The 21354-nt window shown below is 37.7% G+C and overlaps 2 protein-coding genes across 2 annotated transcripts; one reads left to right on the forward strand and one right to left on the reverse strand.

Annotated features, from left to right (window-relative positions):
• Positions 1-890: 890 nt before the first annotated feature.
• LOC131011199 (arogenate dehydratase/prephenate dehydratase 1, chloroplastic-like) lies at positions 891-6344 on the forward strand. Its single transcript, XM_057938993.1, is given in 12 exon segments — positions 891-1303; positions 2046-2113; positions 2204-2215; positions 2217-2297; positions 2378-2578; positions 3349-3429; positions 3494-3589; positions 4531-4608; positions 4675-4764; positions 4856-4923; positions 5645-5726; positions 5914-6344. Coding segments are annotated over 12 exon segments (1116 nt in total). The 5' UTR covers positions 891-1101; the 3' UTR covers positions 5971-6344.
• A 13444-nt stretch (positions 6345-19788) lies between these two features.
• Positions 19789-20943, reverse strand: LOC131007991 (putative NAC domain-containing protein 94). The gene is made up of 2 exons (XM_057934898.1): positions 20640-20943; positions 19789-20117 (listed from the first exon to the last, which is right to left on the reverse strand). Exons 1-2 carry the CDS (start codon positions 20941-20943, stop codon positions 19789-19791), a joined length of 633 nt encoding a protein of 210 aa, XP_057790881.1.
• Positions 20944-21354: the final 411 nt, after the last annotated feature.

A 21354-nucleotide genomic window follows, 5' to 3' on the forward strand; every position in this document is an offset into this window, starting at 1 on the left:
TGGCAATACGTGGTGCCAACGTGTTTTATTAATGCCAAATCACCCTATACGACGTCAGTTTTGTCTTGGGAAATTTTAAAAGGAGGTAAGAATATGAGCGGTCATCCTCCCATTGCAAAGATAATACGCAGAAGATAAGGGAGGAAAGTTAAATCGAAGTTGCGTGTTTCTGGGTGATCGTCGACGACGTTCGAAGGGTTTAGGGACGGTCGAAACACAGTAATGGCAGAAAGGTGTGTCGTCGACGCCAAAATCACGGCAGTCAACGGACAGTCGGTCGAAACACAGTAATGACAGAAAGGTGTGTCCTCAATACATCAATTTCTTCATCTACCATATCTCTTTCACGTCAGAACGGATTGGCCGGCGTCCTCGACGTCAAAATCACGGCAGTCGACGAGTATTTACATATCTTCTCTTAATTTCTCTCCAAATCAGTATTTTGTGGTTGAGCTGGCGAAAGAGCGATTCAACCCCATCAATAGCTAGCGAATTCTTCAATTAAAGTAAAAGCACAATAAATTATCTTCAATCCTTGCAAGATTTCGTATATTCGTGAGATTTGTTGAACGAGGGTTGACTTCGTTTTTGCCCTAATTTTAATTGAGGAAGAACAACCAAAAAACGACGTCGTTTGTGTACAATAGATACTACGTCATTTTATTAAGTTTCCGGCGTGTCCACGTCAGTTAATTTCGATTTCACGTGTGCTCGAATTTGGCTAGAAAATCCGTCATGAAAAAATTAGAAAAAATTAATAATTAAGAATTTTTTGTGAGAAGTTCAAATATTGAGGTAAAAAATAGAAAATAACTATAGTTTAAGGAGTTTGAGCGAGAATTAACCCTATTTATAATAATGAAATATAGAAGCGATGGAAATCCAGTCTCCGATTTCAACCCCCAAACTTTGGATTTTCAGCTACACACGTCTTCGAGAATCGAGAAAGCGTCAACCCGACAATTGTATATTGAATTCAACCCACCAAACCAATTCCAGAAAATTCACTCCATTTTCTCCTTGTTTCCTTTCCTCCCTTAATCTGCAAGCATTTTGTGTGCATGATTTGCACACATTGGGACTTGAGCAGCAGAAACAGACATGGCTCTGAATGCCGCACCAGTCTTGGTGTATTACGCTAACTCGGCGGCCATCCCTGTTCTTCACGGTGGACGACCTAAGTTCTCGAATTCGAGATTTCAAAGGGAATTAGAGTGTTTGTGTCAGAGGGCAGTGGCACCAGTGGAAGATGAGAGTCCCTCAGCTCGCTATGTTGCTCAAAGGGACTTGAATTCTCTCCCAAGTGAGTCACCCGACGCAATTAGTATCTTGATTAATCGGTCAATTGCTAGTGATTTTGATCGGTTCTCGTACAAGACGATTCCTGATATTTGAAAATTCCAGAATTCGCACGTATTTAAAACGAAAGGTCGAGTATTTATTTAAGAACATTTGTAGGTTTTGTTTGAAGTCCAACAACAATAAAAGTATTCCTGAAATTTATATTCTGGTTGTAATTGAAGATAGTGCTACCTTGTACTTAATTGGAGTGGCGTATGAGTGGTTTGCAAACTATGATCATTCTGCAGCCTATGCCTTAAAAATTATGATACAGTTTTCGTTATTGGGTAGGCTAAATGTGGTTTTTGTAGAATTTGGTTTATGCTTGAATACATCGAGAATTATGTGAAATGTAGGATAAATCACATTCAAGATTTGATGAAATGGTGCCCTAAGAATGGGTTACTCCACATACATTTAGGGTCCGTTTACTTTTGAGAATTAGCCTAGATAGATAAAAATAGTATAGGCTAATCCATTGTTTACTAAGACAGATTGGAACTTCGGGATTGATAATTTCTATCATTTGAGCTAATTTTGTTTGATTCATATCCCATTGAAATGGTGGGATTGGAGAAATCCTAGTAATGAGGATAAAATGAATTTTACCAATCATGAAAAGTAATTGCTCCTTTATGTAACCATATTCAGGCTAATTCAGTTCTCTTCATATATTTTTTTTGCTAATAATATTTTAAATGCAGAGCCATTGTCAGCAACATATTTTTCTTCTTCCTCTAGTGATGGTAAGAAGGTCCGTGTTGCATATCAGGTATATGATCTTGATTCTGTGTAGTAAGATATTAAGATGGCTAGTCTTTTAGCCTATTTCTCTTAATGCTTATTGTATTGCCTCATCTAGGGGGTTCCAGGATGCTTATAGCGAGGCTGCTGCTTTAAAAGCATATCCAAAATGTGAGACTGTTCCATGTGACCACTTTGAGGCTGCATTCAAGGTTCTAACATTTCCGTAAGAAGTTTTTTCTTTTGTTGGCGATTTTATTTTTATAACCTTTAGTTGATTTCTATTTCACAGGCAGTTGAGTTGTGGTTAGCAGACAAAGCAGTACTTCCCATCGAGAATTCAGTTGGAGGGAGCATCCATCGTAACTATGACTTACTTCTTCGCCATAGACTTCACATTGTTGGGGAAGTTCAGTTAATTGTCAATCACTGCCTTCTAGGATTGCCGGGGGTTAGGAAGGAGGAGCTGAAGAGTGTATTAAGCCATCCACAGGTGATCATTTGTTCTGTATCTCTTCCACATGAGTGTGCATCAGACTCAAGAGTACTTTATTCTCTGAGTTTGTTTACTAATAGAGATACAGTAGCGATGATACACTTGGCCTGCTATTTCGTTGAGATATACCAATTTCTATGTGTTTTTAAATTGCTCAAATATGCAATGAGAGTCTATACAGAAAAGCTAGATATATATGAAGGTTCAAAACTGTTAGGTGTAATTTTTGGTCTGGATTTTATGTAAGAAATATAATGTTTGTAGTAGGTAGATGATTACTTACTTGATGGCATATATTCTGTCATTCTCTGTATATATTTCAGTATTCTATCATATACAATTATATTTATCACTTTCAAATTGTTATATTCATAAGAACTGTAGATTACAACTTTAATTATCACAGTTATGAAGATGCAAGTGGTGTGTGGTAGGCATAAGTGTATGGGATTTATTGAAACATGATTGCTTCTTGGATTCCTTAAGCTAGTGGTGGATGTTGGGGGTTCTCAAAATATATTACATATTTCTGGAAAGGGAAAAGAAAGGTCTAGGTAGATAGAAAACTAGCAAGTAAGCTGAAACGCTGAGAAAAATAAACTCAACTATAAGCCTCTTACGTTTCTTATAATCTAAAGAAGGCAAGTCTGGTGCTTGTGCCATGCAATGAACTCGCTGATTCTGTATTTCATGATTTACAATATGCTCTATCTTTCATCTGTTGTACTAAATGCCTGAAAAACAGTAAATTTCGGTGGTGGTTTCAGGCACTTGATCAGTGTGAGGTTTTCCTGAATGAATTGGGTGTAACCAGAGTAACTGCGGATGATCCTGCTCATGCCGCTCAGGTATTATTTTGAACGTCAATTTCCTTTTACATCTTTCTTTGTCTCACCTTAACACCAGGGACAGATTGTAGTCTGTGAAGGTGTGAGAGAGACTGGAGCAGTTGCAAGCACTCGAGCTGCAGAAATATATGGACTTGATGTTCTTGCTGAAGGAATACAGGTGAGTTTTACCATCCTCTGCCATTTTCTTTCCCGTCTTTCTGCATTGCTTTTCAAAGGCTGCAGTAGGAATCTTATGTGTAGAATTTGGTACATGCCTGAATGGAAAACCTAAGCTTCAGGAGAAAAAAATAATAAAATGATTAAGGTCGATGGCTCCTAGCTGATCAGCTTAACTATTTTTTCATTTGAAGTGCATTCGTAGAGTGCAAGGGTTCATATTCCTAAGTGATCTAACTTCACTTGTGGACCCCTATAGTAGAGAACATAACTGCAATATTGCAACTTTTACTCTTTTACTTGTAGGACGTAATTAGTTACTCCCTCCGTCCCGTAAGAGTGTATCACATATGGGACGGCGCGGGTTTTAAGAAAAAGTTGATAGTTAATGTGTTGAGTGGAAATGAGTGGTTGTGGTTGAATTGATTGTGGGGTTGTGTAAAAATGAGTGGTTGTGGTTAAAAAGAGAAGTGGGCCTATAACCCAAAATGGAAGTGATACACTCTTTTGGGACGGACGAAAATGGAAAATGTGATACACTCTTACGGGACAGAGGGAGTATAACTTATTCTGACATTGTTCTTCATGTGTCCTATTTCTGCCTTTGTATTTCCTTAAAAAGTAAGTAGCACCAAAAGAATATCTTATATCGATATTTCTCTGACACAAAGTCTTTTATTTTATTGAATAATTGTGTAAGGACATGTTCTGGTAGATGATATTGAAAACTACCTTGAGGATTCCTCAAGGTAGTTTTCAAGCCATACTGGAAGATGAGAATGGGCTAAAGCATAGCCTTATCTTAATATGTAGGTTTACCACGTGCACTTTCATTTCCGAAACTTTTCCTGATCTGTTTTCTAACTTTGCTTAGGTAAAAAGAGAATTATAATTGTATGTCAAGTTTTTCTTCATTAATTTAGTTGAATTTCAACCTAACAGGATGATTCTGACAACATTACCCGTTTTCTGATACTTGCAAGGGAACCTATAATCCCAGGAACAGCTAGACCTCATAAGGTATTTCTCTTTTAATATGGCTCAATTATCGCTATATGTTATAATGACTCTATCCTCTTTTTCTAGACTAGCATTGTCTTCAGTCTGGAGGAGGGCCCTGGAATTTTGTTCAAGGCATTGGCAGTGTTTGCTCTAAGGGGCATTAATTTGTCAAAGGTAATTTTATATGACAGCTTGGGGTCATTTGTTCCTTTTCATGATTATTAACATTTTGTAACTGATTTTTCAATATGGAATTAAACTATAGATTGAGAGTCGACCACAAAGAAGGCGGCCTTTGAGGGTTGTTGACGACTCTAACAAGGGAAGCGCCACGTGAGTATCTTTATTTCTTAACTAATAATTTTCATGTGGAGTGAGATCCCCCATGCTTAAGCTATATATTGATTGAAACCTATTTAACCGTGAAGCATATAAATAAAGTAAAGCTATAAAGAAAAAGATCTGAAGACCAATCCTCTATATTATGGCATATAAGAACGGGCTTAGAATTGAAAGTTTACCGCTAGAATACACAGTTGATCAATTTTGTTAGGTGCGTGATAATAAATTTGCTTGTAAGTAACTTTCTCCTCCTCAATGATTGATGTCAGAATGCTCATTTGGCAGTCGAATTTCTATATCTCATTCTTGAAGTAGCTATTATCAAGTGGGAGGCATGAATTTGCTCTTGTTTGTGATTTTGTGATGTTCCCCTTTTGTGTTATTCCTTTTCCTGTTCTGCCATGTAAAGTGTAAACATATATCATTTGTTTTTTTTCTATAAAAATATAAGCTTGCACAATGCTCTGAATTTCCACATTGTTGATCTATATTGGCAAATAGAAAATTAGAAATACAAGTTCCCAGATTGTAATATTCCGCTTGTTCCCTGAGATTTGGTAAAAAAAAAATTGAAAGACTATAAAGAATGCTGATAAATGTTTTAATTTGTTCGGTGACTTTTACTTCCGACGGCCTAGTATACTTTGCTATTAAATTATTAATCTAAATGGTCTGCTGTTAGTACATAGATTTAACAAAATGCCACCTGCAGATACTTCGATTACCTCTTTCACATAGATTTTGAAGCTTCTATGGCGGAGCCCCGTGCCCAATTTGCTCTGGGACATCTCCAAGTAAGCATTTCCTTTTCCTTTACTGTTTGCAACCTCTTAGCACAATTTCCACTTGAGCAAAGTAACATTTTCCCTGCCTATATTGTGGTTGCATGAATGTGCACAAGCTGGAGTTCTTGGCTATATATATTTTGTATGCAATGTTTACAAGTGCAATAAAGCATTTTCCTATTTTGTTGCTTCACAGGAGTTTGCAAGGTTCCTCCGAGTCCTTGGATGTTATCCTGTTGATACACTTCCATGAATGAATATGTATCTTGCCATTGTGAATGAGCTTAACTTCTGAATTCGGATGAACGGAAAAGTCTCTGTCAGAGTCCTGTAGATGCAGGGACCAAGAAAGACTCGCTTGATCCTGTGAAATGTTCGTATGGTTGAAAGTGTATTATCTGGCAGGTATCTCATATCACCTGACCTTTCAGGGCATATGCTATCTTCAATCCCATAGACTGAAACTGTGAGATTTTTGGTTTTATAGAATGTATTGGCCTTGTAAATGCTGCATAAAATGTAGTCATATAGTAGTGTAATATCATTGATTATGTGAATGTGAATGTGAATGTGAATGTGAATGTGAATGTGAATGTGAATGTGCATGTGCATGTGTGTTTTTGTAAATACATTAGATTTATATTATGCCACAAATTTCATAGGGCCCTTTTTGTTTAGCTATGGCATGGCGTATTGCTTGATCTTTTGCCTTTGGAAGTAATAGCCTACTTTTGAAGTTCTTAAGTTTTTGTTTTTTTGAGCACCTGAAGTTCTTAATTTGACTTTTTCTTTTACATTTGTTTTCCTTTAGTTCCCATTATAGAAGTTTGAGACGTCCTCCCAATATTAAATTGGTGTTTTGTTGAATAATGTTTCTTCCACGATAACAAGTATACGTCACATTTATAGTTTCATTCCATTTTTTGTTCTTTTTTCAAGTATCACCTTTTCATCAAGCATGAAAACGAATTTTCTAGGGATCAAATATATTAGGGCAATTTGTTGTTGGTACTAAAAGAAAAGAGGTGGTCTTATGTACAATCGGATGTATCATATAATTGGGTTGCACTTGCACTTAGGCTCTGACCTGCACCCTGACCCAAACTCGTATCCTGACCCAAACCGTATAAATAACATTGTTCTGGATGCGGATCAATTCGGTTGTATGGTACACCCGATTGTATCCATGTTTTTGTGAACAGGAAAATGTGGACCAATAAAATCTATTTTTTAGCGTTTTAAAATATAACAACTGTCGTGTAAATGGATTTAAGAGATTGTTCCTGCTGTTTATGGGTTAGATGCTAATAGTTCTCCTGGTCCGGATGAATTCTTTGGGAGGTTCTATCATTCCTACTGGTAGGTGATTAAGGATGATATTGTTAAGGCGGTCTGTGCTTTTTTCATGAAGAGTTACCTTCCTTCTGGATACAATTTTAGCACTTTAGCGCTCATTCCTAAGGATGTCAATCCAGCTCGAAGCCCGTGGGTTGGCCCGATTAACTCGTCAATCCGAGAGGGTGGATTAGGGTTGAAAATTTTCAACCGGATAAAAATTAAACCCGACTAGCCCATAATCGAATAGCCCGACACCCAATAGGGCCAACTAACTCGATGGGCTAGTCCGAAACCCGAATACTTAACATAAAATATTTAGATATAAAAATTAAAAAATGATAAAATATTATAAAGTCTCATCATTTCATTTCTCTGTATTTTTAATACAATACTTAACATGAAATATTTAGATATAAAAATTAAAAAATAATACTTTTTTAATATAGGGCAAATATCATGAAAACCCCTGAAGTTTATATCCACTTTATCAAAAATACCCTGAAACTTTTGAAATGTTCTCTAAACCCTCAAACTATCAAGTTTTTATCAAATATCCCACATCTATTTTTCGGTAACCAGAAACATAATGTGACTACTGGTAGGGATGTCAATGCAGCCCGAAACCCGTGGGCCGACCCGAATAACCCGACAAAATTAGAGGGTTAGGGTTGAAAAATCGCAACCCGAAAAAACCTCCAGCCCGATTAGCCCGCACCCGACTAACCCGGAACCCGATAGGGCTAGCCTGAAAACCCGGTGGGCTGACGGAATTGTGACTGATGCATCCAATTACAACTTCTGCTATGTTTAGATCTATGGTATTTGCTTAAATATATATATGTAGCCTCATTAAAAAAGTAAAATTAATTAGTTAGAATATATATGTGTGTGTGTGTGCAATCTCATTAAAAAAAGTGAAATTTATTACAGATTTTTTGTAGAAATTGATTATTAGTATCTAATTAATTAGAAATTAATTATTAATTAGTATCTCATTTTAAAGTGATACCAATTTTTTTTTTTCTGTCAATGAGACGTGCATGACAAATCCACTAATTATTCAGTAATAATCCAGATTGATTCTAGTGCATTGATACATGTTAAATTTTATTATCTAATTTTAATATAATTTTGTTTATGTAATCTTGAATATCTTATATTCTTGCATTTCATGCTTTGCTATATAATTTATATCTTTAATATCTATGTATATTTTATACATTTGATGTGTGTATTTTAGCTACTTAGTTTAGTGTGCGTTTCGGCTTGGTTTTATGTGATTTTGCATGGTTTGCAATGCTTTGGCGCAGGAATTCGAGGAATTGGAGATGGAGCTTGGAGATAGAAGGAATTAGAGAAAAGCAAGCTTTTGATGGAGATTGGTGTGGAAATTGAAGATAGTTAGAGATTTGGGCTTTGAAAATATTTATCTTGTAATTTATTTAAGCCAAATACTCTTTTAATTAAGTTTTTGGGCTTTAGTTATTTGGGAAGGGCCGAAACCCATAAACTCTAGGGTACTCGGCCACTTTAGGGTTTGATCCCTTGTATTTTAATTTAATGAGGACTCTTAGTTTTGATAGGAGCCGCAACTTTAGACTTAGGATAGATATAGTTGACTTTAATTAGAATTGACATCACATTTTTATTTCTCTTAGTTTGCAGACGAATTTTTTAGTTAATGCATGCAAAGTTTTAGTTTAATATATTGCTTGTTTTCTAGCTTTGGATTTTGGAGCAATTGCGGGTGAACATCTTTGGAGAAAGAAACTTGGCGGCGGCAGTGAAGCTTTCGTAGGAACAGTGCATAGATTTATTTTCCTTTTAGTGAAGACAGTTCTGGTGGCATCGGTTATCGTGGATTTTAATTCTCGGTGATAAGTTTCTATTTTATTTTAATTTATTAGATTATTTTTTATGTTTGATTTTATTTATTTGATTGTTCTAGTTTTAATTATGAGTAGCTAATTCTTTAATTCGGCGAGAATAATGAAACACTAATTTATCAATCTGTGAGACCTAATTGGTTTTAAAATTGGTTCCTATTGATTTCGATTTATTCCTAGGGTTTAAAGATAATTCTGATTTTATTTAAGCCTGATCAACTTAAGTTTAATTGGATTACAGTCAATTAGTTCCTGCCAATCCGTAATTGTTGGAATTGGACTAATTAGTGATACAACTACCGTGTTCGTAGGGGGAATTAATTGGTATATTAATTATTACTAGCGTCTCTAGGATAATTGGTATAAATTGGGTTCCTTTATCTTAATGCTATTAGAATATTAAATCTAGGTCTGGCGTCTCCAGCTAGGTTATATTTTAATAAGGGAAATAAGCAGGTCTGGCGTCTCCAGCTGTTTATCGACACAGTAAGTAGGAATTGGGGTACGTCCGTTGCGTTTCACGGTATCCTATAACTGGTTGGTTGATAGGGATTGATTAATTATTGCGTCGAGGATCAGAGCTGTGAATTAGTGTGGATTTATTCGAGCCGAGTTACCTTTTTATTGATTTATTTCGAGAGTTATTTTATTTGATTTAATTTGCTTTTTAGTTGATAATTATTTTCTCAAAATTAAGGCGTGGTGGCATCACCAAAATTATAGATTTTAGGGGATTGAATGATTTTACCTGCTCTCTGTGGGATCGACCCTGCTTACCATTATACTAATTTATTTTGGTAATTCCGCAGGAATTATTTGGTGGTATACGACGTCCACCAAATTGGCGCCGTTGCCGGGGAGCGGTGTTAATTAATTCTTTTCCCTTTGTCTATTTTTTTTTTCTTTGTTTATGAGCAGATCGTCCAAGCCGAACCTCCTCTACGATAGTGAAATTGAGAAGACCGCAAAGAAGCTAAGGAAAGAGGCGGAGGCGAGGAAGCTACTGGATCTGCTGGATTCATAGTCCGACCTTTCGGTTCGAACGGAGCAGTTCGTCGAGGAGAAGCCCGGTGCTGTAGCTGCTGACGAGGTTCTGTTTGCCCAAACAGACCACGACTCAGAGACAGAATCAGACTTTGAAGAAGAAACCGACTCAATTTTGATTGCAAGTACTGAGAGTGACATGGCTGACGATCCGAGACTGTGCGATCTCTCCAGCCACGAAGCTGATGACCCCCCAACTCCGATCCGGATGCCGGCGGCTGCTACTGCTATAGAAATTAAGCTTGGATTGCTTAATGTTCTTCCTAAGTACTACGGGAAGAAAGGAGAAGATCCATATAATTTCCTGAGCGAATTCATCAAGATCTGCAAGGTACAGAAGCGCCCCACTGATGTAACGGAGGAACACTTCAGATTAGCTGCTTTTCCCTTCACCATGACAGCAGAGGCGAACTCTTGGTTCGCAAGTCTCCCACCGTATTCTATCACTACATGGGCGGAAATGAAAAGGCTATTCCTGGAGCACTTTTTCCCTCCCACCAAGACGAACGCGCTAAAGAAGGAGATCAGTGGTGCAAAGCAGGAGTATGATGAATCGTTAAGCACATACTGGACTCGATTTAGGAGGTTGGTGGATAGCTGTCCAAACCATAAGTTTTCAGAGGGGGATTTGCTGCAGTATTTCTACCAAGGGATGACGGTAGATACTAAAAATCTGGTGAATTCATCGAGTGGAGGAGCATTTTCTCAGAACACTGTGAGTGAAGCTAAGAGGTTGATTCAGCACTTGGTGGAAGCCACAAGAGAGTATGAGGAGCCGCGTATCAAATTGCTCAAGAAAGCCGCTCAAGCAAGTTCCTCTCACTTTGAGGATAAGTTTGAAGAAATGATGGGAAGGATAGAGAAGATGTTGAGCACTGTGGTGGAAAAAGTGGCAAGTCCTGGACAACCTATGGAGAAATTATGTGGAACGTGTGGAAGTTTTGGCCACACGAGCTTGCAATGCACCGGGGGTGAGGAAGAATATCAAGCACAAGCGAATTCTTCTCACAATTTTTACAGCTGCGACGCGCCACTGCCCCATTTGCCCAAACGGGACCGCTACTCGAATAATCAAAATGCACCATGGAGAAACCATCCTAACTTTTGTTGGGGGGATCCGGATCAGAGGCAACCGCAGCAGCAACATCAGCCACAACAGCAGAACTACTGTCCTCCACATCAAAGGACAGGGTACCAAGCACCACAAGTTCAACAATCTGTTCCGGAAAAGCAAGGCAAGTCACTCGAGGAGATGATGGCGGACTTAATTGGTAATCAACAATTTTTGCAGAATAATGTGCAACAACTCCAACAATCCCAAGCCGAGCAGAAGGTGCAAATTGAAGGGCTGGCCCGTCAGATGTCTCAGCTTGCGACATCCGTGAATCAACTCAAGGGCCATCAAGGCAAATTGCCATCGCAAGTCCAATTGAATCCGAGGGAGAACGTTAGTATGATTACTTTGAGGAGTGGCAAGGAGTTGAATGAGCCGACAATCCAGAATACAATGAGTGGCTTGAGCAAGGATTTTGGAGCAGAATCGCAGCTACAACAATTAAAAAATTCTGGAGAGGAAATCGATTCTGCAATCCAGAATGCAGATCAGTCCGGTTTGGCCAAACAGAACGGTGACCTGGCAGCTGTGCAGAAAGGAAAAAAGGAAGAACACAAATTGGTTGAGGGTGAGCAGTCTAAGGTTCATAAACCTTTGAGTCTACATGATCCCGAGATCGAGATACCTGTTCCCTTTCCTAGGAGGTTAGCAAAGAAGAAGCCGAAGGAAGAGCTAATGGATTTCATGAAGATATTTGGAAAGTTGGAGATTAATCTTCCTTTCCTCCAAGCACTCAAACTCCCTCATCTGAGCAAGTTTTTGAAGGACTTCATCGATGGAAAGTCTAAGAAATCTGGAAAGATTGTGATGGGCGAGAACGTGTCAGCAGTGATACGAAAAGAGTTGCCGCCCAAATGCAAGGATCCAGGTATGTTTTCTCTGCCATGTTACATCGGTGATACTAAGATTGAGCATGCTATGTGTGATCTAGGAGCTTCTATTAATGTCATGCCTTTAGCTGTTTATAATAGTTTAAATGGTGTGAAGTTGGTAGATACTAAAGTTGTGATTCAGTTAGCCGATGGATCATGTGTGCACCCTGAAGGTTTGCTTGAAAATGTCCTTGTGAAAGTGAATAATTTTGTTTATCCTGCTGATTTCTATGTGGTGAAAATGAGTGGTATGCAGTGGAAGGAGTCAGCTGGTGTTCTGTTAGGTCGTCCTTTCTTAAGGACCACTAGGGCAGTCATTGATGTTTATAGTGGTACTATTTGTTTGGATTATCATGGCGAAAAGTTTACTTTCAACATTGATGATACCATGAAAAGTCCTCATGCTGTTGAAACTGTTTGTGCCACTAATGTTACTGACCCTTTTGTCCAAGAACATCTTGAGACTAAATCTGTGCAGGACAAATTTCTTCATGTTGACCCGAAACTCGCAGGTTTTGGACATACGGACTGTTTGCCCAAACGGAAGCCACCCGACAGAAGTCTACATTTTGATGTGGAACCACCCGACTTAAAAGATAAGTGTGTGGAGGAGCTTCGTCTTGAAGCTTATGACGCCGCGATATGGTATAAGGATCGCACCAAGATGTGGCACGACAAGAACTTGCAAGGAAATACATTTACAGTCGGCCAAAAGGTACTTTTGTTCCAGTCAAAGCTGCGGTTGATGACCGAAAAATTGAAGACAAAGTGGATTGGCCCCTTTGTGATACAGTCTGTTTGCCCAGACGGGGCGTTTGAGATTCGCAGTTTAGACACGGCTAAGATATTCACCGTGAACAGACAACGTTTGAAGCCGTACTATGATGCCTCTTCTTTGGTTCTAGCGGAGTCTGTTTCGCTGCTGCTTTCGGGCACGTTTTGAGCACTTGAGCAGTCGAGCCAACGACGTTAAATAATGGCGCTTATCGGGAGGCAACCCGACTTTCTTCCCTTTTAATTTTCCATTTTGTTCTTCTTTTCTTTAATTCTCGTTTTTTGTTTAGTTTTTTTTAAGTTTCTTAGTTTCCATTCCTTAGTTTTAATATTTTTGTTATGTTTCAGTTTAAAAAAAAAAAAAAAAAGATCGATGGGAACGTGGCAGCCCTACAGGAGAGCATTGCGAACTTGAGCGCCACCATTCGACAAGAGATGCGGCGGCGGCGCACACGGTGACTTCCTTCCTTTTCTTGTCTTGTTTCGTGTTTTGTCTCTTGTCTTGTTTTTTTGTTTTTTTGTTTTTTTTGTTTTTTTTTTCTTTAAGTTGTGTGTTTCGTTTGCTCCTTTGCTTATGCTTTGTTTTGTTTGCTTGAGGGCAAGCAAAATCTAAGTGTGAGGGGGGCGTCTTTGAGTTTGTATTCTGTTGAGTCCGTTTTTTTATGTCGTTTTGTGTGTCTTGAGCTTTGTGATTGTTGAAGTATTAGTGATAAGCATGCTGCCCGGTTGAGTTGTGTGATGAACTTGAGAATTGGGATTTGGTGATTGAAAATTTTGTGTTTTTATTGGATGACATTTGGGATGACAAATAAGAGCAACAATGAGTAAAAAGCCACATATATGTGAGAATTGAGCTTATTAGAGTAGAGCACTCTCTACTAATTTTCTTTTTGAGTGGTTTTGTTGTTCATGAAGTTGTGATATGTTGTGAGTCATTGGTGATGCATGATAGAAGGCACTAGGGTAGCCTTTTGGCCTGCTTTTGAATTCCCACCTGAACATTATTCCCTAGTGAGCCCTTTGAAGCCTTGACCATGTTCTTTCTTATTAGTCACTAAATAATTAAGCCAAGGCCTTTTTTGGACTATCTCTTTGGCCCAGTGATGCATGTCTAATTCTGAACTTCATTCCATTAATTACTAGAGAAAGTTAAGCTGTGTTTACATGTGCCGTTTGCCCAAACTGCTGTCCTGTGTAAAATGATAAGGATCTGTGATCCGTTTGGCCAAACAGTGACATTGATCAGTTAAGTTTTTGGGATGGAAGCAGTTTTCGGAGACGATTTGTGGGGATATTTTGTAGATGATGATTGCATATTGATTGAGGATATAAAAAAGAAGGGTGCTGCAAAAAAAAAAAAAAAAAAAAAGAAAAAGAAAAAAAAAAGAAAAGAAAAGAAAAATCGAGAAAAAAAGAAAAAAACAAAGAAAGAGAAAAAAGATGTTGCACCAGTTGGAGTTGAGCATGTAGTATCATTATTATTATTGGAGTTTTTCCCCAAGTTTAGTTGCGCTCTTTCTTTCTCTATGAACTTGAAATTGTGGATGATGGTTTGGATTAGATGTGCGCACTTTGAGTTTCAATGATTGAGCTTAGGACCCCTAGGATCTTGCCAACATCATGAATGGTCCTTAGCCCCATTACAACCAATGAGAAAAGACCTTTTTGACTTACTATGTGACCACGACATATCACGATCGATTGGATCTTCCTTCTTGAGTGTGAATTTCCAATACATCTTTGAGAGAAGAGTGAATCTTGAGAGGAATTTGTTGTTGCTTAATTTGGACTGGATAGACAATAAAAACACTTGTTTGATATCTCCTCTTCTTGATTCGAGAGTTGAGAATCAATTGTGAGTTGCATGGTTTGATTTGGCAGTAGGTCTTGTTGCTAGTGTTTAATGATTCTTTGGCTGCAGTTTTCTGTTTAGTTTGTCGTTGTAGTGTCCTCGTCTTTTCTGTTTGGTTTTGTGTCCGTTGTTCGTTCTTTGCTTTAGAGTTTTAGTGTCGTGTCAAGGAAGGAAGTTGACTCTAGTGGCTGATTTTCACAATTGAATTCTTCTTTTATGTCATACTTGAGGACAAGTATGATCTAAGTGTGAGGAGATTTGATGTGTGTATTTTAGCTACTTAGTTTAGTGTGCGTTTCGGCTTGGTTTTATGTGATTTTGCATGGTTTGCAATGCTTTGGCGCAGGAATTCGAGGAATTGGAGATGGAGCTTGGAGATAGAAGGAATTAGAGAAAAGCAAGCTTTTGATGGAGATTGGTGTGGAAATTGAAGATAGTTAGAGATTTGGGCTTTGAAAATATTTATCTTGTAATTTATTTAAGCCAAATACTCTTTTAATTAAGTTTTTGGGCTTTAGTTATTTGGGAAGGGCCGAAACCCATAAACTCTAGGGTACTCGGCCACTTTAGGGTTTGATCCCTTGTATTTTAATTTAATGAGGACTCTTAGTTTTGATAGGAGCCGCAACTTTAGACTTAGGATAGATATAGTTGACTTTAATTAGAATTGACATCACATTTTTATTTCTCTTAGTTTGCAGACGAATTTTTTAGTTAATGCATGCAAAGTTTTAGTTTAATATATTGCTTGTTTTCTAGCTTTGGATTTTGGAGCAATTGCGGGTGAACATCTTTGGAGAAAGAAACTTGGCGGCGGCAGTGAAGCTTTCGTAGGAACAGTGCATAGATTTATTTTCCTTTTAGTGAAGACAGTTCTGGTGGCATCGGTTATCGTGGATTTTAATTCTCGGTGATAAGTTTCTATTTTATTTTAATTTATTAGATTATTTTTTATGTTTGATTTTATTTATTTGATTGTTCTAGTTTTAATTATGAGTAGCTAATTCTTTAATTCGGCGAGAATAATGAAACACTAATTTATCAATCTGTGAGACCTAATTGGTTTTAAAATTGGTTCCTATTGATTTCGATTTATTCCTAGGGTTTAAAGATAATTCTGATTTTATTTAAGCCTGATCAACTTAAGTTTAATTGGATTACAGTCAATTAGTTCCTGCCAATCCGTAATTGTTGGAATTGGACTAATTAGTGATACAACTACCGTGTTCGTAGGGGGAATTAATTGGTATATTAATTATTACTAGCGTCTCTAGGATAATTGGTATAAATTGGGTTCCTTTATCTTAATGCTATTAGAATATTAAATCTAGGTCTGGCGTCTCCAGCTAGGTTATATTTTAATAAGGGAAATAAGCAGGTCTGGCGTCTCCAGCTGTTTATCGACACAGTAAGTAGGAATTGGGGTACGTCCGTTGCGTTTCACGGTATCCTATAACTGGTTGGTTGATAGGGATTGATTAATTATTGCGTCGAGGATCAGAGCTGTGAATTAGTGTGGATTTATTCGAGCCGAGTTACCTTTTTATTGATTTATTTCGAGAGTTATTTTATTTGATTTAATTTGCTTTTTAGTTGATAATTATTTTCTCAAAATTAAGGCGTGGTGGCATCACCAAAATTATAGATTTTAGGGGATTGAATGATTTTACCTGCTCTCTGTGGGATCGACCCTGCTTACCATTATACTAATTTATTTTGGTAATTCCGCAGGAATTATTTGGTGGTATACGACGTCCACCAACATTATACATTAGATCATTAGGAATAATAAAATATAAATGATAATTTTATTTTTACGCCTTTAACCTGATTAGCCCGATGGGCTAGCCCGAAACCCGAAAGTTTAGGGTTAGGGTTGAAGATTTACAACCCGAAAAAACCTCCAACCCGATTAGCCCGCACCCGACTAACCCGGAACCCGATAGGGCTAGCCCGAAAACCCGGTGGACTGGCCCGATTGACATCCCTAACTACTGGCTCGTCGGATACCACAATATAATTTATATTCTATTTTTTTTAAATGACATGGAAAAGCGATTTCGTTTCGTACCAATTTCTATCGTGTTTATCATTAATTTTAGGTTATTAGCGAAATTTTCAAACACAATAAGAGTGAATTTTAAATTTCAGAGTGAATTATTTTAAATGATGTCGTTTTTACCATTGCATTTAAAAAAAAAAATAGAATATAAATTACATTGTGGCATCCAACGAGCCACATCACGTTTTTGGTGACCGAAAAATAGATGCGGGATATATTTGATAAAAACCTTATAGTTTGAGGGTTTAGAGAACAGTTTCAGCGTATTTTTGATAAAGTAGATATACTTCAGGGATTTTCATGATATTTACCCTTTATATATATATATATATATACACATATATATATATATAATAAAACACCCAAGAGTGAGGGGTTAGATTGACCCCCAACTAGTAAATAAATCAAATCAACTAGCATCTCATACATGACGCTGCCCAAAACGTTGCATATTTATATCTTTATTATGTAAGTCGATGTTGAAATTTTACATATTTATGCGTGTATTTATTTATTACAAATATAATATTATCAATAGAAATATATTAGTTAATTTTTTAAAAAATAAAATTTTGAGCTCGACTAACCAGATGGGCTAGCCCGAAACCCGAACATTTAGGGTTATGGTTGAAAGTTTCTAACCCAAATTTTTTTTCAAACCATTTAACCCGTAAATTGATAGGGCTAGCCCAAAATGCGGTGGGTTAGCCCGATTGACATTCCTACTCATTCCTAAGAAGGACAACGTGACAATAGTGGCTGATCTCAGGCCTATTATTCTTTCAATTTTCTTTGTTTAAGATTGTCTCTAAAGTTCTGGCTTGCGGTTGAGCCGGGTGGCAGCTAAGCATGTGTCCTCTAATAAGTTGGTTTCATTGGGGGGTGGTCTATCTATGATTGCATTATGCTGGGCTCTGAGGGCTTTAATTGCATGAAGAGGACGAACGGGGGCTCTAATATGGTGTGTAAGATTGATAAACACAAGGCTTTTGGCATCAGTCGCTGGGATTTCATCTATTAGCTCCTCAGGGCCAATCGTTATCACGAGAGATTCATCCAGTAGATTTGACTATTTTCAGTTCTACCAAGATTTCGGTTATCTATAATGGTCAGCTTAGTGGTATTTTGCTTGCTCTAGAGGCATCCGATAGGGCGATCCGCTTTCGCGTATTCTCTTTGGCATCGCGGAGGATGTATTGAGTCACTTGCTCTTCAATTGTTTTTAATCTCGGCATCTGGTGCCTATGAGTTACAACCGCGCTACTGACTTTCCCTTTCACTTGCTCTATGCTGATGACATTATAATTTTTTGCAGGGCATCTGTTTGGAATGCCCGTGAAATCGAACATATTTTGGATTAGTGCGGCTCGATATCGGGACAATTCTGTAGTCAAGAAAAGTCGAATGTGTTTTTTACTAATGGTGTTCTGCGTCAACTTGTTGTGCCACCAACCTTGAGCTCGGGTTTGCCATTGGTCACACGCCTGTCGTCTATTTGGGAGTGCCTATTTTTATAGGGCGACCTAATGATCACATTATTAGCAAGTTTGCGCGCTGGAAAAGTTGTCATTTATCTATGGCGGGCAGGATCTGTCTGGTGAGATCAGTAATTCAAAACTCCGTCATTCACTCCATGATGGTATATAAATTGCCTAGGGCTGGTAATCAGTCCTGTTCGGTTATAATCGAACCGATTTACCGCTTAATCGGAATCGATTAACAGGCAAAGTGATAACCGAAAATCGAACTGGTTTTCAATTCGGTTAACTGATTAAGCGGTTACCGATTTTTAACCGATTAACCCATTGCATCCCACATTTTGTGGATTTGGCATACCTTTTTCTATGTCGCCAACTCGAACAACGACATCAACATTTTGAACCAGTCGCCTCTGTTCTCCGACGTCTTGGAAGGACCGTCATCGCCGGTGATGTTTGAAGTCAACCAGCACTACTACCAGATGGGTTACTACTTGTGTGATGACATATATTAGGAGTGGCCAACGTTCGTCAAGAGTCCACTGATGGCGACCAATCTAAAAGAGGCGAGGTTCAAGAAGATGCAAAAATCGGCACGAAATGATGTCGAACGTGCCTTTGGAGTGCTTCAAGCTCGATGGGGAATCATTCGAAGTCCGGCCCGGAATTGGTATATTGAAATCTCAAGGACATCATGATGGCTTGTATTATTCTCCACATCATGATGGCGTCTAGTAGTGACTCGACGGAGAGTGCTCGATCAACACCGCCTAGCTTCGAGGAATACGTGCAAAAAGATGTAATTCTCCGAGATAGGCAGATACATGACATGCTCCAAAATGATTTGATCGAGCACATTTGGGCACGTTTCGGACCTCTAGGGCCGAAATAGTTATTTTAGGCTATGTTTTTATTTTTTTAAGTTTTATGTAATTTTTGTTTTATGTAATTTAAATTAATACAATTTTAATTTGAAGTAATTGTTATTTAAATTGGTGTCATTTAAATTAAATGAAAAATGAAAAAATCAAAACTAAAGACAATGAGTACCTTACTTATAAGTGGTCCCCTACTCCATTGAGTAAAGAGCTTACTCAACCAATGTGAGTGCTCTTATTATGATGGGAGCCAAAAGCTTCATTCGAACATTCAAAGACGACGATATAGATCTCAGCCTCACAGATGATCCCAAAAAGAACACCAAAATATGGCAAATACCTGTTCATATTTATACCAGGGGAGTATGGGAAGGAGACAACTGCTGACCTTAATTTCTCTAATTTTTGTTACTCTTCGTTATTTCAAGAATGTCTGTCTGTGGTGTTAATTTTTTCATTATTTTGTTAATACTGGCAAACTACTATTTGAAAATTGTTGTTTTGTATCTATAAATTTAAATTGGTTCCTGTAATATGTATCTGATCCACTCATGTATACTATACCATTTCAAAGAAATGACAAAAACATGAGCTAAATTTTCATTCGTAGTGATTTGCTTGAATATTATACATAAATAGTAAAAGTTTTGTTTGAAACAACCAACAAGAAAAAAAAGAAAAAGAAAAAGGTGATCAAGCAAAACAGAGGCATCCTAACTAGGTCAGCACCCCTCTGCAAGCCATCATATCATAGATTAAAGTGGTGATTGAGTTCAGCAGTCGTCGTCGCTGTCGTCTGCTTTTTTCTGGGGATGAAAGTAGACTACTGCGAGCACAAGTTGTCGAGAAGAATGGTGTGAAGTGTTGAGCTTGTATTCTTGCATCAGCCATTGGGTTTTCTTCTTGTCTTCATAATACTTTAAAGATGTTCTGTAGCCAATGATAGTCCCACTTATACTACCCTTGATTTCTTTGGGGGCTTGAGTTGGCTTCCAATTCCCCTTCTTCGATTTTATGCTTCGATCTGTCTTGGATTTTCCGATCTTCTTAATCATAGTATAGAAATACATCTTCCCATCTCCATGATCTTCTTCAACTAAACCTGCAAGTTCAGTTCAACATTACGTTATTAATTAATTTGCTATCGTAGCCCTCAACAAATCAGAAAATGTTACCAACAAATTTCAAAATTGTGATCATGATCCTAAAAATATTCTACATGAAATACTCTCAAACTCATCATGCATGGATGTCTTTTAAATAAATTAACCTACGTATCAACACGAAAAAAAAATAGTCTTAACGATGAAAAACTATTATTAAACCCAAAATTCCACCGGTAAAATAGCTAATGACGGAATGTTAAAAAAATCGCTAACATCTCAGTTGACAACCGATTTTTGGAAGGCGAGTTAATCCGTTGTAAATATTATAATTCCATTGGTTGATGAAATCTGCATGTAAGCATGCACACGTACACGTACGGATTTGTCATGCATTTGTTATTTTCTTTTTCCTTTTCTAAATCCATATATTCAAGAAAGTGTGGGAAGTCGTCAAGATTCAAAACCCCCGTAGAATCTTTAAACAAAAGAAAAAGAAAAAGTGAATAAAATATATATACCAGAAAGTTGATGTGGCTCGTAATCGTATATATCTGCATGCTTGATGATCCTTGTCTGCGGAAGAGAGGCTTTAATAAACTCCGGCTGTAGGTAGTGCACGATCAGTTCCTCGTCGGTTGGCCGGAACTTAAACCCGGGAGCATAAACAGAGTTGCCGCCGCCGCTGCCGCCACCTCCGCCGCAATCTAATTCGAACGGTTGATCATAAGGGGGATAGTCTTCGATCGAGAGAGAGGCGGCGTCCAATGGCGGCAGCGGCGCAAATTCGTTGAATGGATAATACGAGGGCACCTGGGAAGCCATTAATTATAATTCTTGAGAATCAATTTGATTGTGATGCAAATTAGGTACTACTCTATATATATTAGGATTAGTATCGAGTCCGACTCATGATCGGGGAGAGATTCAAATTAGATTAAAATTACTATAATACTGTAATTATTTGTCAACTCTAATAACCAATAATCTAAAATTTAAGCTTACGAACGTTGTAGATTCAATCTCTTGAGAAGTACCTAGAAATTTGAAATTTATATACTGAACAATACTATCATTATAAGTTTTAGTTTAATATATATACTCGCCCATTGGACCTTAGTTATAAATAGATCTGTTGGGTCAAGGCCCATCTCATCATTTGTATTCTTTATATTGAGTCGTACCGCAATTGCCACTTTGCCAGTCTCTAATAGATATGATATAAATAATTACTTT

Source organism: Salvia miltiorrhiza, chromosome 2 (genome assembly GCF_028751815.1).
Source record: "Salvia miltiorrhiza cultivar Shanhuang (shh) chromosome 2, IMPLAD_Smil_shh, whole genome shotgun sequence".
Lineage (NCBI taxonomy): Eukaryota > Viridiplantae > Streptophyta > Magnoliopsida > Lamiales > Lamiaceae > Salvia > Salvia miltiorrhiza.